The 21,983-nt window shown below is 38.9% G+C and overlaps 1 protein-coding gene across 4 annotated transcripts in view; it reads left to right on the forward strand.

Annotated features, from left to right (window-relative positions):
* The window catches only part of CEP128 (centrosomal protein 128), a 400,917-nt gene that overhangs the window by 31,610 nt on the left and 347,324 nt on the right, over positions 1–21,983 (forward strand). For all 4 annotated transcript variants that reach the window (XR_010917028.1, XR_010917026.1, XM_067532353.1 and 1 more), the window contains exons 9-12: positions 15,840–15,926; positions 17,509–17,583; positions 18,889–19,018; positions 20,962–21,122. Coding sequence is in view for 2 of the 4 variants with exons in the window: in XM_067532353.1 (XP_067388454.1) it covers positions 15,840–15,926; positions 17,509–17,583; positions 18,889–19,018; positions 20,962–21,122 (453 nt within the window). In the remaining 2 variants the exon portion in view is untranslated. The remainder of the gene's footprint in view (positions 1–15,839; positions 15,927–17,508; positions 17,584–18,888; positions 19,019–20,961; positions 21,123–21,983) is intronic.

The raw sequence follows: 21,983 nt of genomic DNA on the forward strand, positions 1-21,983 counted from the left end.
TTGAAAAAACAGCATTTTAGTACTTTAATCCTACTTCATACTTTGAAATAGTGGTTAGATGGATTGTTGGCAGTGGCTCATTGTCAAAGGCCCCAATCCTGAAATGATCTTTTCATGGGTGTAAGTGTATAGGGTTCTGGACAAACCAAGGGATTGTCTTATATGGAACTCACTGAAGATTGCCCCTAAGGTATGAAACTGAGAATTTTTCTTTCTTAAATTAATCAAGGGAAACATTTGGACAGAATAGGCAGCAAAATTTCAAATTTCAGCACTGAGGCAGACAGGAGGCAGTGTATGGAAGAGATTGCCATACTCATTCTTAGGCTTTTTTGTCAAGACTGACAAGACAGCTGATTAACGACAGTACTGGTGTTAGGTTTTGTGATGGACATCTGTCTATTGGGAATTGTACTGAGATCCTCAACTTACTTCCTATAAACTAGATGACAGATAGTGCTGACTTTCTGTTACTGCTGACAAGGTCTGGACTGGAAGTGAGAGGCTCTTTATCCTGTTACCAGTACTGGAAGAGCCAGCCACCTAATTGCATATAACACTTAACCAGCTTTCACAGGGTAGCTGGTCCCTGTGGATAGATTAAGCTTAGTGCCCCTGGACCAAAACAGGTGAGCCCAATGCAGCTAATTAAAGTTGGCTGGGCTACATCAGGGCCTATAAAGGGCTGGTGGTAGAAAGCTGGAGGAGGAAGGACGGAGACAGGCTGAGCCCTGGGAAGGGAAAGCCACGGTGAAGTGGAAGTAGCTCCTGTGGTGGGTCCTTGAAGCTAGGGGCTTAGGGAAGGAGCTCTGTGATTGCTACTCCAGGAAGGGAGAAGAGCTGATTGAGGCTGGGAAGCTGAGAGGATCTGGTGTGCCAGAGACCCCTAGGAGGGGTGGCTCTGAGGCCAAGGATTGAGTTAAGGCTGTTTTCTGTTTGTTAACCTCCTTGATTGAGATTGGGTAAGGCTTTGGAGCTGGGGAGAAGCTCTGGTCTGGTGACACCAGCCTTTATTGGGAGAAATTTCCTTTTGGTGTTGTATGTATATTGGTTTAAAAAAGTCAGGTACATAATCGTGGTAATGTGTTGTTTTTTTTAAATGTGGCAGGTATCAGCACTTTTTTCCCTGGTCTCTGCTGGTTCAGGGCTAGCTCATGAGAAGATTTATGTTAATTTTAGCAGACAGTATATTATGAACCCACTACTATTGTAGATTAATAATACCCTTCTAAAGTATTGGCTTCCAGTCCTGCAGGAGGTTAAGGTATCAGACTTAGAATCATAGAAGATTAGGGTTGGAAGGGACCTCGGAAGGTGATCTAGTCCAACCCTTTGCTCAGAGCAGGACCAAGCCCATCTTAAATCATCCCAGCCAGGGCTTTGTCAAGCCACACCTTAAAAACCTCTAAGGACGGAGATTCCACCACCTCCCTAGGTAACCCATTCTAGTGCTTCACCACCCTCCTAATGAAAACGTTTTTCCTAATATCCAACCTAGACCTCCCTCACTGCAACTTGAGACCATTGCTCCTTGTTCTGTCATCTACTACCATTGAGAACAGCCTACCTCCATCCTCCCTGGAACCCCCTTTCAAATAGTTAAAGGCTGCTATCAAATCCCCCCTCATTCTTCTCTTCTGCAGACTAAATAAGCCTATTTCTCTCAGTCTCTCCTCATAAGTCATGTGATCCAGCCCCCTAATCATTTTTGTTGCCCTCCCCTGGATTGTCTCCAATTTGTCCACATCCTTTCTGTAGGGGGTGCCCAAAACTGGACACAATACTCCAAATGATTTCAGAACGATATCACTCTTATACTTAGTTTGCTGTGTTTTGGCAGGACAGAATATAGCAAGTCCCAAACCTCATGGATATGGAACTTGCAATTACTGATTCATGCATTTAGATATGAGAATCCTTTCAGGCAAACAGATTTAGAAATTTCACTAAAAGAGTTTTAAATGTTGTGATTTAACTTATTAACCCGCTCAAAAGGTTGAGCCACGGTATACCAATATGACTGTTTGGGTGAAATCCTGGCTCTGTTGAAGTTGATAGCAAAACTTCCATTGACTTCAGTTGGACCAGGGCTTTACTATTCATCTTTTTTAAAACACCATGAAAAACACACAGGAAATTTTTTAAAAAGTTTGTTTCATAGATGAATAAAAGAAAAGTCCTTTTTTCCCCAAGACACTTTTCAAAATATTGCTACTCTAAAGTAGAACCCAGAAATGGGAAATATTTATTGTCCCAAAATGTCTCCGTTCAATATTGGGTCTGAATGGTTTATAAAGGAATATTACTAAACCAATTCTGACTGCATAATTTAGGTAATGATATTAGCTTTGATTCATTAAATCAAGCCAGCTCAAATATGCCTTTCAGCTTTTGTAATTGAGAAATCATTTGAGATTTAAACGTTGGTGCTGGTAAATATTGAAGAAAATGTAATGAAGGCAACTGACCACTACTCGTCAGTGTTTCACCATCCTATAAGAGTCGTCATGCTAAATTTAATAAATGCAATTGCACACTTACAGAGTCTAGGTGAACATGACTAATTTCTTTTTTCAGTGATTGTTTTCCATTTTGGCTGTGCACATTTATTATTTTTTATTCTACCATGTTGCTATCATTAAATTAATTGATTTTTGATTTTTTTTTTTTTTTTTTTTTTAAAGTGAGGTGATACTATAAAACACACTATCAGGAATATTTGTCATTTGTCGAATTTAACAGCTAATCCACATTGTTTGAGTTTGTTTCTATCTGATGCTGTGACTGGACAGATTAAAATTATTTTTCTAGTAGTAATTGTTTCCTTTGTTTCTGAAGTACCATGATTATGAATAGTGTTTAAACATTATGTGCATGTGAAGAAGTGTATGAAAATCGATTATTTTTTTTAAATATAGTTCTACTTTTTTAATATAAAATTGACAGCCTTTAAGTCCTAAATTTATTATAATCTATTAAAATCATTTAGATAAAACAAAAAAAAGTGTTCTGTACCAGGTTTTAAAAATGTCAAACTACTTAACTGGTGCAAGTCACTGCCTAAGCACCTGGAACCAGAGTCTGTTGAAGTGCTAAATTAACTTTTGACAGCAGTAACCTCTTCTGCAAGTGCAGAAGCAATATTTTTTCATTTCAGTTTATTCAACTATTTTAGTTCAATAACTAGTTCATTCAAAGATAAGAATTTAAAAGTGGAAGGCAGCTTGGATGAAAATAGTCATGAAATGATAGAATTCATTCTTTTAAGAAATGGTAGGAGGGAAAACAGCACAATAAAGAGAATGCATTTCAAGAAGGTAAACTTTAGCAAACTTAGGCAGTTGGTAGGTAAGAACCCATGGGAAGCAAGTCTAAGCGGAAAAACAGTTTAGGAGAGTTGACAGTTTTTCAAAGACAACATTAAGGGCACAAGAGCAAACTATCCCACTGCGTAGGAAAGATTGGTAGTATGACAAGAGACCACCCTGGTTTAAGTCAGGAGATTATCAATGATCTGAAACTCAAAAAGGTAAAAAGTCCTACAAAAAATGAAAACTAGGTCAAATTACAAAGGAAGAATATAAACAAATAACACAAGTATGTAGGGACAAAATTAGAAAGGGCAAGGCACAAAATGAGATTAAACTAGCTAGAGACATAAAGGGTAACAAGAAAACATTCTACAAATACATTAGAAGCAAGAGGAAGACCAAGGACAGGGTAGTCTAGTCCCTTCTTCTAGTGGGAGCCACGGAAGAAGTTCTGTTTCACATGAGAGAAAAGGGGTTCTATTTCCATTACTTCCTAATTCCAAAAGCCAAGAATGGTCTGAAACCAGTTTTAGATCTGTGCGGTCTCAACTGATATCTCAAGAACTTAAAGTTCTTCAGGGTCTCTTTGGCTTCCATCATTCCCTCGCTGGATCCAAGGGACTGGTATGCTGCCCTCAATCTAAACGACGCTTACTTCCACTTGATCTTCCATGGCCATAGACGTTTCTTAAGGTTGGTAGGGAACCAATGTCATTACCAGTTCATGGTGCTCCCGTTTGGCCTGTCAGCTGCCTTGCGAGTTTTTACCAAATGCATGACAGTGGTAGCGGCTTTTCTCAGTGTATGTCTTTACTGATGGTGCAAATTCACTGCCGTCAGATCGATTTTTCTGGATCAGTTGAGTGGAAGTGAAGACCTGCTCAATCAATCTGGAAATCAATTTAATAAATCCACCCCTGGAAAAAGAGTAACGCTGCTTTGATGGGAACGCATTTCCTGTCAATGTCGTTGGGATGGCATGCAGAATGGATTTTAGGAAGTCAACGTAAGATATGCAAGCTACTTTATGTAGCTTGCGTATCTCCCATCTACTGCCGTCGAATTTGCCGGTAAGTGTAGACCAGGCCTCAGAAAAAAGGAAGTCTGCATGTTTCTGTACCTTAACAACTGACTAGTGAAGAGCTCAAATGCAAACTGACATCCATCTCACTCAATCGACCTTCAACGCATTGGGTCTTTTACTAAATGTAGAGAAGTCCATATTTATCCCAGTCCAAAGGATAGATTCATCGGTGCAATTCCTGATTCCGTGCAGTGTGAGCTCTACTTCTGGACACTTTCACTCAATTACATCCCTGATAAAGTCCCTCCAAGCTCATCTGATCATGACCATGTGAAAGTGTCCAAGCCTTCTGGGCCACATGGCATCATGCACATATGTAGTGCAATGCCAGGCTAGTCTCAGACCTTTCCAAGCCTAGCTAGCCACAGTATAATTCCCCCTCTCGCCATCACCTGGACTCAGTGCGCACAGTTCTGACCCAGGTCCTCATCTCACTGACATGGGGGCTGTGTTTCGGTTCTCATGGACAATACAACAGCTATGTTCTACATAAACAGACAGGGCGGCACACATTCTTTCCCCCTTGTGTCAAGAAGCTGTCTGTCTGTGGGAGCCTGTATTGCTCATTCAATCAGTCTAGAGACATATTACTTTCTGGGGATGCAGAATCAGTTAGCGGTTTGCCTCAGCAGGTCTTTCTCCTCTCACCATAAGTGGTCTCTCTGACTGGACATAATGAGGGATATCTTCCAACAGTGGGGGACTTCACTTATAGACCTGTTTGCCACTTGCAATAACAAGAAATGCCATCAGTTCTGCTCCCTGCCAGGTCACAGCCTGGCGACCCTCACAGACACGTTTCTGTTGCCATGGACAAGGCACCTGTACTATGCATTTCCTCCTACATTGCTGATTCTCAAGGTTCTGATGACGATCAAATGAGTTTGAACATGAGACAGCCTCAGAGCCCCACCATGGCCCAAACAGCATTGGTTCACCAACTTCTTAGGCATGTCCACCACTACAGCTTCTGCTGCATCCAGACTTGATCTCCAGGGACCATGGTTGCTGCTGCATCTGAATTTCAATTCTTAATCTGAAGGCCTGGGAGCTCCATGGCTGAACCTGGAGGAGCAGGCTTGCTCGCAGCAGGTCCGCAAGGTCCTATAGGCAGTAGAAAGCCCTCCAGCCAAGCCACCTACCTTGTAAAATGGAAGCAGTACTCTGTTTGGTGCTGCCAACAGCAAATTCCACCTTCACAGTCATTTCTGCAGCATATTTAGAGTACCTGCTACTACTGAAACAATAAGCTCTAGTCCTCTCTTCATTCAAGGTGGTCCACCTAGTGACCATCTCTGTCTTCCATCCCAAGGTGGACAACCAATCCATCTTCTCTCATGGATGGACATCTGGAGAAGGTGTACCCCCAGGTTAGCGATCCCATCCCCACCCCCGGGACCTGAACCTTGTCCTGTCATAGCTCACAGGGTCCCCATTTGAACCATTAGCAACATTTTCATTGTTACAACTTTCCTGGAAAGTGACATTCGTGGTGGCTATCACATTGGCCAGAAGAGTTTCAGTGATCTGGGCCCTCATATTGGAGCCCCTGTATTCTCTCTCCCTCCCCCCCACTGCAGCCATATAGAAGGAGTTTCGCAAGGAGGCTGCCTCTCCCTGATCTCCTGTCCCCCGGCTACAGCAGGGAAACCGCATGTGTTCTGTAGCTCTATGCACTCCACCTGGGTTCCTAGGCAGTGGCTCCCTTCTACAGCCAGGGGGATGGGAAATCAGTGCTCCCCTCCCTCTGGCTCCAGCATTGACCACAGTGCCTATGGACCCAAGCAGAGCACTTTGCCCTGCTCCCTGCTACAGCAGAGGGAGGGGAGCACTGATCTCCCATCCTCTTGGCTGCTGCAAGGAGCCAGCATTGGTCTTGTAGTCCTGTGGCAACATACTCTGCCTGGATCCTAAGGCAGCGGCTCCCTTTTGCAGCCAGAGGAAGGGGAGCGGTGGGCCACTTTGAAAGCAGGCCACGGGTTGGGAAACAGTGGGCTGGAGACTATATCATCAGTTTTGGCCGTGCAGTCTTACAGTAAACCTGTCCTTGAACTCGAACTCAAAACCCACCTCCTTTACAAGTGCTTGCGAGTCACCTACATTGGAATGGCACGTGCAAGCACTCGAAGAATAAAAAACAGTTACTAACCTCTCATTAATTGTTCTTCCAGATGTATTGCATATTTCCATTCCAAAACCCATCCTCTATCCCCTCTTTTTGGATGCAGTCAGCAAGAAGAAACTGAAGGTGACCGGGATTGGTAGGGCCCTTTATATCTGCACCATGAGCATGCAACACCAGAGGGTGCTGGAGCTGATTCAACAGATATCACTAAGGGAAGAATTCCCAGTAGGTGTGCTTGAGGTGCATGCACACCTACATCTGGAAAAACAACACTTATGGAATGGATTTTAAATTAAAAAATATTTTGATAGCCCCTTTGATGCCCTTTTTTTCTTAGGTATCCAGTACATTTAGGATAGTTTTATTTAATAAAAATAATGCTGTTTTTGTGCATTTTAATTGAATTTGAATTTCTATCTGTAGAACTGCGTGGCTGTCCCCCTCTCTCTGTCTGGGAGGGAGGCCATGCTCCCTCACTGTTGCTCCTAAAGAGACAGCTAATTTCCCATTGTCGAGACTGTCTTGGGGCCCCAGGCCCTTGGGCAGGGCAAATAAGTAATCTATGGCCCCAAGCCAGGGGTGAACACTCCACACAATCTAGGGCTCACAGGCAGGGATGAGCAAGCCGGCATCCTGACCTACAGTGGGGTAACTGCCACCCTCCAGTAAGGGATGGCAGGGGGTAGGGGAATGCAGTCCCGCCTGACTCCATCATGTCCCAGCCCAGGGCCCTAACAGTAGTGGAAGATTCCTCCACTGGGTCAGTGGGGTCCAATCCAAAGCACGCTGACCGAGTATCAGGCCACAACACAATCAGACTAGCGTCTGTGTTTCCCAGGCTACTTCCTACTACTTTATCTAGGGTAGCTGGCGCTCAGGGTCGTCGTTGGTCTCCTCGGGGTAGATGACTAGTGGCGGCCTCAGCAGTTCCTTGGCGTCCCAGGCGGCAGGCAGCTCTAGCAGCTACTCCCTGTTCTTGATGCTGTAGTGCTCGGGTTCCGGCAGTCAGGGGGAGATGTACTTCTTTTGGTAGTTCTAGCCCAAGGGACCTGTTGGGCTCTCCCTTTATACTTCCTGTTGCGCCCCTCTGCTTCTGACGGAACAAATGTGGCTGTTTTGGTTCATCTCAGAGGGAGGTCACACCCCCTCCCTACACCATCAAAATAGAACTTGATGCAAATCACAAGTAAAAAATTAACCATTATCTAGTATATAAGAAATGTGACATACATCGTTTTCTAAAATAATAAATGTAAAATGAATCAGAATAAACATAAATGAAGCAAAAAATTGCTTAAATAAATTTATGAATCAAAATAGTTGCTGTCTATTCTAGGCCAGGCTAGAGACAGAGGCATGTTTTTATACCACAAACCCAATAGTACAGTTTTGGGGCTGTGGTCAGAGTCTGTCCTGTTCTTCTGAGAAATGCAATAGAAGCAGGAGATGCAATAGCAACTTGTATGGTTGATTTTCTTCATTCCCCTGTAAATAATTGTAATACTTACTTGGTTATTCCAGACACATCTTTTTTTATTCATCTAGCTTTAAATTTATATATAAATATTCTGAGTTATAACAATATTTTATTTGGCCCGAAGAGTAAGTGGTTTACCTGCTTGTTGTGATAATCTCTTCTGCTGTTCAAATTGGGTTCCAGCAGATGACTTATAAGAACTTTCTAAATTAATTCCTTCCACCAATTCTGTCTCAAGGAATTCTTTCACAACAAAGATGTCACCATCCGCAATTATCACATCTCCACTGACAGCCGTAAGAAAAAAGAATAATTTGTTTGGACATCTCCAGCGGACAGAACCGCATATTGGATCATTACATCAGATGCTTCAGCAAAAAAACCAATTGTGAAATCCTCAACCAACATTACATTCCCCACAATCTCTCTACCACCAAAAGGACTGTGATTCAGCCTCTGAAATCCAACCACCAGGTAGCAATTAAACAAGCAAACAATGTGGGCACAATCATAGTCCTCAAAACTCATCTCTCTCCTCTTCACTCACAACAACTTTTACATTTTACAACAAACATTTTGCCCAAACTATGGGAACAGCTGTGGGGTGGGTACTAGGATAGCTCCTCAGTACGCCACCCTCTTCATGGGCATCCTCAAAGAAGAATTTCTTGAAAAATGCATCACAAAACCAATAATGTACCTGAGGCACATCAGTGACATTTTCTTCTGGACACATGACCTAAATTACCTCATAGATTTCCATCACTACTTCAACAACCACTGTCCATCCATCAGATTCTTTCTAGAACACTCCTACTCCATGGTGCCCAGGCAGTTGATGCAGATCAGCTTCAACAATGGAACCATACAAACGACTACACATAAGAAACAGCTGGATCATCACACTTACCTCCAGAGATCCAGCAATCACCTCAGTCCCACCAACAAATCTGTTATCTACAGCCAGGCACTCAGATACCACAGAATTTGCTATGTAGAAAAGTCCAGGATACACACGTAAACACATTTAAAACCGCCTTCACTAAACAAGGACTCTCCACCAGAGAAGTAGATTGCATCATGGAATGGGCCACTCAAATACACAGAAGAATCTGCTTCAATACAGGGAGAAAAGAATCCCTAAGGACTATATACCACTAGTTGTTACCTACTGCCTCACTAGAACTCATATGTGCTATCATCAAACAATTACAGCCAATGCTTGATGGGGACCACATTCTGAAAGAAAGCTTTCTCAAATCCCTCCTCTGGCTTCAAACAACTCCCCAACCTCATCATCAGAAGCAAGCTCCCCATGGATCAGGGCACACCAATTCAAAGCAGCACGAGCTCCTTTCATAACAGATGCAAAACCAGCAGACATATCTCCACTGCTATTATGATCAATATCTCCCACAATGTACCTTTCAAAATCCATGGGTCCTACACGTGCGTATCACAACGTGGTGTAATTCATCCAGTGCATCAGATGTCCCAACGACTGTTATGAGGGTGAAATGAGACAATTGTTATGCTTATGAATGAACTCTCTCAGAAAAATGATGAAAGAAAAACAGAATTACTTGTGGGTGAACACTTTTCACTCCATTTCTGACTTCTCAGTCCACATCCTCAAAGGAAACCTCGGCAACACCTGCAAAAGACAAGCTTGAAAACGTAAGTAACTCTTCTGGACACTAAAAAACATGGATTTAAGAGAAACACTGGTTTTATGGCTCATTACAGCAATTTGTGACACACTCTACTGCCTTCTAATCCTTAATTGCCCACATCATTTTAAGTGGTCTCCTACAGCATATGTGAACTCCTTATGCTTAACAATCTGTCCCAACTTGTATTTAGTTCAGACACTCTGGTTACTTTCTGCCAGACCTAAGGAAGAGCTCTGTGAAACTCAAAAACTTGTCCCTTCCATCAACAGAAGTTGGTCTAATAAAACATATTATGTCACCTACCTGTCTCTCAACTAATTTTATACCATTAACATATAAAGATAACAATGTTTGTTTCCATAAACATCTTTTCACTCCAATAAGTATGGGAAGGCCATTATTCTTTCAGTGTTCATGTCGATTCAAAGTAGATGTGTGTTTGCTGCGTGCACAGTTCACTGTTTTTTCCCTTAGTGGTATCTGTAGGGTTGGCTCTACTGCCCCCTGGAGTCGCACCTTCATGGTGCTCTATGCAGGTCCTGCTGACCCTCTGCTTTTTCAGTTTCCTCTTGCCAGTAGGCTCCTACTGAGGGGTAGATGAGTGGGTGTTGGAATGGACGTGAGCAACACATCTCGAAGAACAACAGTTACAGAAAGTTAGTAACTGTTTTTTCTTTGAGTGCTTGCTCATGTTGATTCCAAGTAGGTGACTCCCAAACCAGATCATAGGAGGTGGGGTTGGAGCTCAGAGTCCCACAGATTGAAGCCCTGCTCTGTCAAATGCGGCATCATCTCTGGGGCTGGGTAATAACGTAGTGGGTGGCGAAGATGTGAATAGTTGACCATGTTGCTGCTCTGTAGATATCCTGAATTGGTATCTGGTCCAGAAAAGCTGAAGTGGTTGCTTGTGGTCTAGTGGAATGGGCCATTAGCTTTGTGGATGTGAGTGTTGACTTCTATTCATTGATCAGGAGGCCTAACCTGTTGAAAATAGCCCTTACTTAAAACAGGTTTGGAAAGGGTGTTTCCTGCTGGAAGAGCTGTCTCTTCCTGCAATCTGCTGTGGATTCAGTAGGGATAGTGGGGAAGATGACAGATGTATGAGATCTAGTAGAACCCTGGATATTGGAAGAGTATAATGAGAAGTTATTTCGGAGCTCTAATGTGCCAGACTGTAGCTAGCTTGGTGACGATGCAAGGTGGTTTACAGCAAAGGAATGAACAGTGATTGAATGAAGACTTAATCAGAGCAAGTCATATCAGTATAGCTAGCTGCAGAGGACAGAGTTTGGATATGAATGTGTTGTGTGTTTTAGTATAAATATGTATACTGACATGCATGCTTGTTACTGTGATTCTGATCACATACCATAGGCTCAGAGCGAAGAGGTAGAAAAGATCTGTTAAATAACTGAGTGTGTTCTCTTGAAGGATAAATATAGTCCCCAGGTAGGCCCTATGTCCCTAGAGAAGAAAAAAGACATTGCAACCACCGTTTGAGGTGGCAGCCTTATAAAACACTTTCCCTATATTTTCAAAAGCCATTAAAGATTTTTGAATACCCAATTTGATATACCTTAGAGGTCTGATTTGCTCCCCAATCCCCAAGAGGTGGGTGCTCAGCACTTTCTGAAAATCAGACCCCCTTAAGATGTTTCAAGTTGGGGGTTCAAAAATGGAGGCATCTAAAGCCAGTAGTCTCACTTCTGAAAATTTAGGCTATGCATGTTTACACACATGTTGCTAACATTGCAGTCCATTTTGAACAAGAAGTGCAGATGTTGCAGCCAGTTCTTTCAGCTCAGTTTCAACCTTCCTGCATTGCATTGATGTCTGTTCATTGAGAATCTTCTATATGCTTCTATACACACAACAGGCTTGAGGGCACCCAGGCTATGCTTGGGTGATTTGGCTCCACCTCCTTACCTCAGTGCTCTCTCTGGGTATCAGGGAACGTTTTACTAGAAAAAGATAATGGGTTTGTGTACACAAATAAGTTACATATAAAATATATCATTTATGTGGAGATATCTGTATGATAAATTGCACTTACACACTTGACTGCACATAGTCCACTGTTTTATCTCCTCAAACACTACAAAGTTTCAAACAGCTGCCATCTTTTTTAATCAACTTGTGATAAAAATGTTTCCTTCTTTCCCCAAATATAGACTTTCTCCCCTTTGCCTTTCGAAGACAGCCAATATTCAATTTTGCACTAGTGACAGGTTTAATATTCAATATCTTGTGATCCTGTAGGATTAGAAATGGGAGCCTTCTGCCACTTGAAAAGTGAGTCCCAATTTGATTAACATTTTTGGATGAAAGATGTTATATAAATTATTACAGTATACTCCTGTTGGCACATAATCAATCAACACTTTAAAATACCATTTATCTGGGATCATAGTTTTAGTACTGCTGATATAGTACATGTGTACTAATAAAATTAATTTGTGTTATTTTAGAGGGAAGAGAATTTTATTAAACGGGAAAGTCAATAAAGAGCTAATTTTGATTATGAAAATGGAGTAAGTGTGACAGTTGTGGGGACACAAGAAGACGTTACATATGTAATTAAGGAAAATTGAATAAAGTAATTGAGAAATTACAGGGCACAGTGAAGTTTACATATTCAGCTTTAGCTTAGACATTTCTTAACATTTGAGTGCTTAGCGTATTAATTTAGCCTTTTGTCTTCAAAGTCAGTGCGTACATATATCATTATGGCAGCATTTGAAGCAGTTATCTATGCAAGCGGTAGGTCTGGAAATTAACTTTTTAAAATTGTAATTTTAAAAAAAAAAGAAGAAAAATATTCTTAGGGAATATATAAATGTGAGATTTCAGATTCATCAACCTCATGTTTATATTAGTGTAATATTCAACACTTTAGGTTTATAATGGAAATATGCAAATGTAAAGAAAAACTGTTATTAAATATTTAAATATACCCTGGGGACCTTCCATTAAGGCTCTAAGCTGTTGCTGTAATTTATAACATTTTAAAGACAACATGCATATCAGATCAGGGCACACATAGCTTAATATCTTAACTACTTTAAGGAAAAAAACAAACTCTAAAGGGCAAAATAATACATAATCTTTTATTTTGCTTTAGCTTTGTTTTGTACTTACTATGAGTTAGTGGGATCAGTATGCAAATAAATAGCATCATACAAATGAGTGTTATGCAAATAAGCTGCATTTTTATGAAATGCAGTGAATTGCACAATATCTAAAGCTTTACAATAGCATTTTCAGGATCCTAGCTCTCTTGTAGATCAGTCAATTATCTTTTCTATCAGTTTTAGTATCTAGTGTCTTATGATTAACAATCTGTTCTACCTTATATATAGCTGTGACACTCTGATTACTTTTTCCAGACCTGAAGGAGGGCTCTGTGCAGCTTGAAAGCTTTTCTTCCACCAAAAGAAGTTGATCTATTAAAAGATATTACCTCACCCACCTTGTGTGTCTCATATCCTGAGACAACATGGCTACAATAACACTACATACAACAGATTTAGTGTCTTGTCATTTTACTTTCAGATGAAATAGGGAGGAGGTAATTTTGAACTATAACCAGTGGGTATACTGAGTTCAATGAGAGATGGGGTCCTGCCTAATTACACGCACAACCACATTTTGAATGTTCTATGAAAATTAAGGTTGCTAAACAGTTGTCCCTTTTTATACTGAAAACCCCCAAAGGAAAACATAAATTTCTCTTTTAGAAACAAACCAAGCATACACACAAGCACACATACTCTTGTCTCTGCAAAGCCAACTGTTTGCCCTAAAAAATTCTCAACTTTCCACAATGAACATTAGGGGGATGTTGATAATGTTCAGAGTAACCTCTGGGGATGAAGTGGCAACCTCTGCTCTACTTTCCATTAATATAGCTTTTAGTATTTAATTTTTATTTTAAAAAAATACAAAAAACCTATACACAGTTCAATGATTGTGCATTGAAATGAACACAGTAATGCAAGATTCAGAATGTACTTGAAACATGATCAGGAAAGAAACCCTTTACTTTATGTACAATGGAAAATGAAGTCCATCTCTTTAAAACTTTTGTAATGTTTAATAGTAGTATTTAAAATAATACTTTACACTTACAGTGTATCTTTTGCCTAAGGTGGGTTTTTAGTACTTCACAGGCCTATTCTGAATCTCATTATAATCTAACACTTTTTTTGAAAATATAAAGTCAAAAGCTATATTTTTGCAATGTTATGGCTGACAAAAGTGTGTATAAATAAATAAATAAAAGAAATAAATTCATATGTTTACAGTGTGTGCCTCCGTGGTAGTGACATTTGCTGACCTAGTTTGGACCTGCAGCCACTTCTTCCTCCCTCAGTTTCCCTTCTTTCAGGGTTCCTTAAGAACTCCACACAGTCCACGAAGGTGTAAGAATTCCCCTGTTGGGATTCTACTTTATTAAATACAAATAAAATAAAGTCTCTGCCCTAGCCTCAGGGGTTACACAGCCCTCCTCCTCAGGGCCTGTGATTCTCTGGGAGCTCCTTTCCATTAGGAGAGCTACTGTGTGTGAACACCTGATGGGCTTTATTGAGCTCAGGTGCCTGTTATTCAGTAAGCTACCTAGATAGACTTGTTCCCCTTAAATTAACTTGTCATGGGTAGCCTCAGCCTGGACTCACTTTAAAGGAGTCATTGACCCTGTGGCACTATAGTTGTAGATCCTGAATATATCATAATTCTGTTTTGCTGTGTGCACTCATGCATGTCTGTATTTGTGTGTGTAACAGTGTATACAGTCTGAAGTAATTCACGTGAACAGAGGAGTTGCTTTATAACTGCTGCAGAAACCTTAACTGGATTTAAACTATTAAATAGATTGTATGAATGTATTTTTAATTGATATATTACTCAGTATTTATCAAAACTGACCAAATCACCACTGTACCTAATCATCTCCCAAGCATTTTAATTTAGATACAACAAACTTAGTCTTCTTTCTCAGCCAGAAAAATAAATAGCTTGATTAATTCAGTATTGTTTTTGTCATTCTGTGAGTGGGCTTATATGTGTGAACGAAGAACTTATAGAGGGAAAACTAAGTTGAGGAAATGAGCTCTTAAAGTGGTGAGGTCTGTGATAATATTTCTCCCTTGTGGGAGTGAGTTTCATAGTCTAGATCTAGCTGCTGTGAAAATTTTCTCTCCACATGCTCACGCGTTCTACTGGTGGTCATCAGTTTCATTGTTTTGGTGGAACACAGCTGTTGTAGGAGTTCATGGTCACTCGTAGAAGCGCTTTGAATATGAGGATAGAGACCGTGAACTGAACTTTTCATTAGCTCCCCAATGAATTCAGAAAGCAGATGTTTGTGGCAACCTGTTACTAAGCAGAATAGCTACTGTATCTTTGTATTTTGTAGGAGAAAGAGCTTCTTTAGATTGGATGGCTTCATTCCAACATATGAGTTAAAATTATCGACCTTAAAAATAATGAATATGTGGAACATCGTGGCCGGGTTTGTATTTGATAGGATAAGTTGCAGGCATCTTGACAGTTATAGAGGTGGGTTCCTTGCCACTATCCAGGTTCAGCTTGAGTATCTAATGATGTTTTCCTTAGTACTGGTCTTTATTAATGCAAGTACATATTTCTTGGTACTTCAGCATATTTTAGGTGGGGTTGTAGATTTCCCATGTCAAAGAAGGTGTTAATATTTGTAGGGGAACCATGCCTCTATTTTTTTTCCATGCAGGAACAGCAAAGATCAGCTTTTGGGGTCTGGAAGTGTATAGACTAGAATGATGCCAAGGTTAATCTTATCTCTGTACTCATAGGTATTTGGCACAGCTGTGTGTGTGTGTGTGTGTGTGTGTGTGTGTGTGTGTGTGTGTGTGTGTGTGTGTGTGTGTGTGTGTGTGTGTGTGTGTGTGTGTGTGTGTGTGTGTGTGTGTGTGTGTGAGAGAGAGAGAAAATAAATATAATCTCTCCCAACAATATAATATTGTTTTCATTGAGAAATCTTAAGCACAGTCAAAAACCACTTGTAATTTATTATTTATATATATTTTTCTTAATAAATGTAGTAAGTGATTTTTCACATTTCAGCAAACTTTATAAATGAGGATTCAATAACTCTGTTTTAATAAAGTTCACAATATTTTTTCCCTTTAAGGCTTTAAGGAAACGAGATGCTAAAGCTGATGAAATGGAAGGACTCATGAAAAATAAACTTTTGAAATCTGAAAGTGAAAAGAACCAAGTAAGAATTTAATTTTCTCCTTTTTTATAAAATCAGTTTACAGTGTAATCTTTTTCTGTTGTGATGGTTGCCAACTGCTTTGTGGTTTAGAACACTGTTTCTCAACCTTTTTGATACCAGGGACCGGCCTGTTTTCCTAAACTATGTGAGAAAGATCTCATGGACCAGCACTGATCCACGGACCAGTCCTTGAGAAACACTGGTCTAGAATGTCCAATCTCTTGTTTTGTTTAAGGCCAAGTCCTATTTCCTTTGCAAGAGGCATTAGCAGTGTGAAACCCTGTGTTTTTAGTTTTTAAGCTGGCAAGGTGCTCTTTAGCAAAGCGTCACAGCTTTATATTCTCCTACCTACTCTGCTCTGCCATTGATGCCAGCCTTGTCTACCCATTTATCAGCTTCTCTGATAAACCTTTCTGTGCCATTTTCCATGCTGCCATCTATGCAAATACAATTATCTCCATCAAAAAATAACTTTCTATATCCAGAGAGGGTCTCAATAGAGTAGTTTTAAGGATGAATTAATAGCACCATTCACAGAAAATTAAATGCATTATTATTGATAGAAATTGAACATCCATTTGATTATTATTTCTGGTAGTACCCATAAAGTGCTAGCTTCCACTTCCCATTACCATATTTAAGGTAGATATTTTAATTGCATAGAAGTCTGGACATGTATAATTTAAATTTTCAGGTTATTAATTTTTGTATGTTATATATTTGAAACATTAGGAGAAAAGTAACAGGAATAACTAAACTGAAGTTTCCCTCAGAACCGTGCAGAGCACTGTCAGTAGGGGTTATCAGGCAAAGCAACAAATATTCTGCACTCTTTAACAGTTCTTATAAATGAAGCATACAGCAACAAGAATTTTTCATTCATATGAGTCATTTTAAGATCGTATAAACTTTCAGTCTAAAATGTTACACATTTGTTCTTCGCCCTGGAGCAGTACGCTTTTTTTAAAAGCTTGACAAAAAACAGTTCAGCATTCTGTTGGTATCTAGCAGATAATATGGAATTGCACAGTCAAAGTACCAAAACAGCTTTAGTGACAACATGAGGAGGAAAAAAACCCTGCTGGTCTTTAAAAATCAGTACATTATTATCTGGGATCAAGTTCTGTTATATATTAATCATTATTCTGTAGTTGTTATGTGTTATGACTAAAGGGCAGAATTAAAGTGGTTTGAGTGCCTTACCTGTGCATTTTCATATTTTAACATATTTGGATTTCTTTTAAACATAATCTTTTACTCTGAATTTCTTGAGTTTTAAATGCTTATTTTTTTTTTGATAATTGCATCATCTTTGTACGGCATTTCATCCTAAATTAATTACGTGTGTTTTCAGTTTTAACTCCATGTTAACGTTGTTTTGGTTTAGAATGCGTATACCAGTGGTAGATATGTTTGTAGCATCTTATAACACAGTTTGCTTTACATGATAAGGGTTCGAAGTATAAGAAATTATTTTAATTGTATTTTTTAAATACAAGTTGTTAGATTTAAATAGTTAAAATATTTTTAGTACCAGTATGAATGTGTAATTTTATCTCTTTATCTTTAATCAAATTATAAGCTTGAGCAGGAGTTGGAGCGGTCACGGAGGAAGTTAGATCAGTCAGAAGGCAGACGAGAAACTCTTGTGCATGAGGTAACTACTTTAATGTTGTGAAAATCCTCCTCCTTTCATATTAAGCTAGGCTCAAGCCTATCTCTTTAATCTTGCTGTCAGTTACTCTAATAACAGTGTTTTGCGGGGGGGGAAGGAAGGAAGGAAGGAAAGAAGTGTACAAGCAATGTCTACTAGACTGAGCTACAGAAGATCATATACAAAATGGGAGCTTCCCAACATTAAAAATAGTCATTAAAGCTATTCCTTCGATGGCACTGTGACGTTGATATCTACCAAAACTTCTTCAGTATCTGTTCTTGGTGTGTGTTATAAAAATAGACTGGATCAAGAAGACAAACTGTTCCCGAGTGCTTCTTTTGTTGCAGGCATCCAGCAGGGGATGAAGAAATATATATAATACATAAAGTAGGCATTTGCATTTCTAAGCATCTCTTAATGCATCACTGTCTCAAACACACTTTTTTGTACTTATTTTTCCTCTAACTTTTTTAAATAGTTGAGTTGTTTACATTGGATAAACACATGCAGTGTTCTAGCTACATTTCACTGTGTGTTTTCTGCATATTGTGTATTTATAACTGTTCTGTGATATGCAGTATTTGGTATTGTTGACAGTCAGTGACTCCAGACAACAGAATGATATAGAAACACTTGTTACAGTATAAATGAAGTAAAAGTACTATTTAAACTATCTATATTTGGGTCTGAACAAGGCACGCTGAAATTGTTGAATCTGAAAGACCCAGTAATCCAGTACAGCCTCAGAAACTCTCGCTATTTTCCCAGTGTTTTCCATTCAGTGCTTGGCTTGTTTTAGCACACACATTAATAGTGCTCTAGCAAATGTTCATTGAATTGTTAATATGTGCCATACAATATATTCAGAAAGAAAAGGAAAGTGAGCTGCAGAATCTTCTCTTATAGTAAAGAAGCACTGATAAGTACATATCACGCTTTTGAGGATGACAGTCTTTATTCCCTCCCTCCCTCTCCCCGAGAATCAGATATATAGAGAGAGAATAAGACAATTATAACATGTGAAAATGATAAGACATGGCTTGATTTAGATTAAAGCCTTTCCTTGCAACTGGCAATGTGATGATTTATAAATGGGTCATCTGGTATTTGGATAATCCCTGTCTGACCATATCTAGGAATGAATTTGCATTTCTTTTATGTTTTCCCTCTCTGAGCACTTAGGGATCTGCTAAAGAAATGGTAATTATATCAAGTCTTTTAATGTTTATGGTGTTTGGTAGAATTGGATTGTTTGCTTTTTTTTGTTTTGTTTTATTAAATGTTTGGTACTCATCTGTTTGTTAGATTGAGGATCTCCGTTCCCAATTACTGAGAGCAGAACAGGATCGCAAGGATTTGCAGCATCAAATTTCACAGGTTGCCATGCACTGCCAAAGCTGCCATGATGAGCAAGATGACAGAAGGATTAGATCAGGTACAACCTTTTCCTGTTGTCGAGGACATAAATTTACTACTTTGTGAGAGGATGAATTCAGTCTTTAAGTTGTAATTTATATCCTCTGTTGGTTGAACTAATACATCCAGTTAACTAACTTTTGTGAGTACTGGTGTCAGATGTTAATAGTTAAGTAGTTATGAGAAATAAAACTTAAGAGAAGACTAAAATATATTATCTTCATACTAATTGTTTAAAAAAATGAAAATTTATAGGATTATTCAATTGAGCAGTTTGAATTATTTCTTCATAGAAGAGAATTTAACTGTTTTGATAATATCAAAAGATTTACTATAAAAATTGTGATAGCATTTTTCTGAAATGTTGATATTTCTACCTGTCATAAAGTTAACTCTTGCCACATTTCAGCACAGTGCAAGATTCACCTCTCTGCATAGATATTTGCTTAATTAAGAAGGCTGATAAACTGCCTGTTAAACCTCCAAATTATCCTTCAGAAATAACAACATATCCTAGGAAGAAGTAGAGAATATAGTCTGTCAAATTCATTTAATGCTTCTATTTGCGGCACCTTAGAAATGTGAAGATAGATCATGGTACTTAGAATTAAAAAAATATATATATATTTAAAATCTCACAAGAGGTAACTGCATAGCAGGTTATAATGTCTCTAGAGTATTTTTGAATAAATAATTATAAATTGATCTGTACTTGAGCTCTCTAAATGCACCTCGACTTGTGTGTTTTTAAAAAAAGTCTGTATCTTCTGGAGTCACTATAGTCTATCATTTCTAGTGACATACTTCCATGTGATTTAGGTGATCTCTAGGCTAGGTTCAGTATCCCAATGAATCTTTCATCTGCATGGGTAAGGATTACTTTCTATTTTTGTAACTTCATATTACAGCTGCTTAATTCCTCTTGCATCCAAATAGATTTTCATGGTCATTAAAATGGAGTTGTGACTCCATGTTTTACAAGAAAAACTTCTCTTCCTCAGAAAACCCAAGAATCTATAGTCCTGTATCAAATACTGTTTTGAGGTAAATAACTGAGAAGATGGTGAATTGTTAGCCTTTCTTGAACCACCTGATGAGGGGAATATTTTCCTTAAAATTGAACTTAGTAGTGATAATAGTATGAGAGCTTCATACTAGACATTTAAAATTCCTTTCCAACAGTTGTTTTGCAATTATGATAACTTTGTTATAAAAAGTTACTATAAAAATGCAAAGAAACAAACAAATCCTGTCCCTGACCAATTTTACCAAAAAAGAGGAATAGAGCATTAAGCAAATGTTGTAACAGAGTAATCTGGAGATAGAACAGGAGTCTTCAAAGGGGGGGATGGGCTGAGGTCTTCTGAGTTCATAAAATGTTAGAAACTGAAGAACCTTGATCATCAGCTGAGGAACAGCTGATACAATTATTGCAATTTTTAGATAGAAATTTACTTAAGTTCTGGATAAGAATGAAAACTTCACACACTTTCCTGGATATAGTAAAAAGTAATACATCTTGACAATCTTTTATTAAGTACTCTTCACTCATGGTATAACATCCACATTTTGAGGCTTTGTCTTAATGTGGTTAAATTTTGGATCTTTTGAAGTCAATGGTAGAACTCCCATTTCATCCATGTTTTTTTCACTTTTATATTATATTGGCTTAGAAAGGAGGAAGAGACCATGAAATGGCTTGGCTGAAGTGAATAGAATGTTAATATCTCCCTAGTTATGAAATCATACTTTAACTTTCAGTATCTTCTGGCTGTACACTGATAAAATCAATAGCTGTGGGATATTCTTATGTTCTTATTAATACCCCATAATTTATATGGGAAGAAGAAAATAGTACTGAAAAGGTGTAGGAATGAGAATAGTAATTTCTAAATTTTAGTGCTTTCACTTGGACTATCAGTTCTGTTTATTTGTTCACAAAAGGCTCTCACTGTTTTGTAGTGGCTGAAAGGTCTGAGCGGGAGAAGCAAGAGTTGGAGAAACAGATCCTGGAGTTAAGAGCAAAGCTGAATCATAGTGCTGTAATGTCAGAGGTAGAGGAGCTGAAGCGATGCATAGAGCTCAAGGACAAAGAGAAAGGACAGCTTGCAATGCACATAGAGGTAACCTTTTCTTTTTAAGTCGTTTCCCATGTATGCGGTAGGTGATATGCTAGGTTGGGTAGTGACATAAATGTCCAAATAGTCTAGTCCAAATAGTCATACTCAGACCTAGTGGTTCAAGAGCCAAATTAGCCATCAACATTACCCAAAAGAGCCACAGTAGTGTGAATTTATTGTTGTATTTGCTATTTTTATTTTTATATATGTATATTCTCACAGCAAAATGACTGACCAAGTATTATTATTTTATCAACTACAATTGGTTAATAACATATTAAAAACATCCTGATTGGTTAATAATTAAATCACAGTGTTTTAATATCGTATGCTGCAAAGAGCTACAGGAGACATATTAAAGAGCCACTTGCTGCTAGTGAGCATCAGTCTGAGTATCACTGAAATACTCTCTATCTGTTCTCTAAACCCTCCTCTGATGTCCTGTTCTCTAAACCCCTTTGAACAGAGTTTTCCCCTTATTCTTCTTCTTTTGGCAACTGAGTATATGCCATTACTCATGCTTTCATTTTTTTGGTTTTCTCCTCCTCTCTCTGCTCTTTTTGCTCCTATGATAACACCTATTACACTGACACATCTTTGTGTAAATTTAGATCTGACATTCTTAAAGGCTGCTATTAATGATGCTCAGTGGTCTGATTCTTAGGAGTGTTTAGAGATTTACTGCTTGCTTCCTTTTCTCAGACCAAAAGAATTATGTCTAGCTCTATAATACTTTTGAGCTAAAACTTGGACTTCTGAGGTACCATGTTATGTGAGAAAGTATATTCTGGTACTGCTGTAATTCTGCTGCATCACAGCCACAATAGACTTTTGAAGAACTAAAGAGCAGAAATGCAAATTTGT

This window comes from Emydura macquarii, unplaced genomic scaffold (genome assembly GCF_026122565.2).
Source record: "Emydura macquarii macquarii isolate MOO-44397 ecotype Brisbane River unplaced genomic scaffold, CSIRO-AGI_Emac_v2 contig_374, whole genome shotgun sequence".
NCBI lineage: Eukaryota > Metazoa > Chordata > Testudines > Chelidae > Emydura > Emydura macquarii.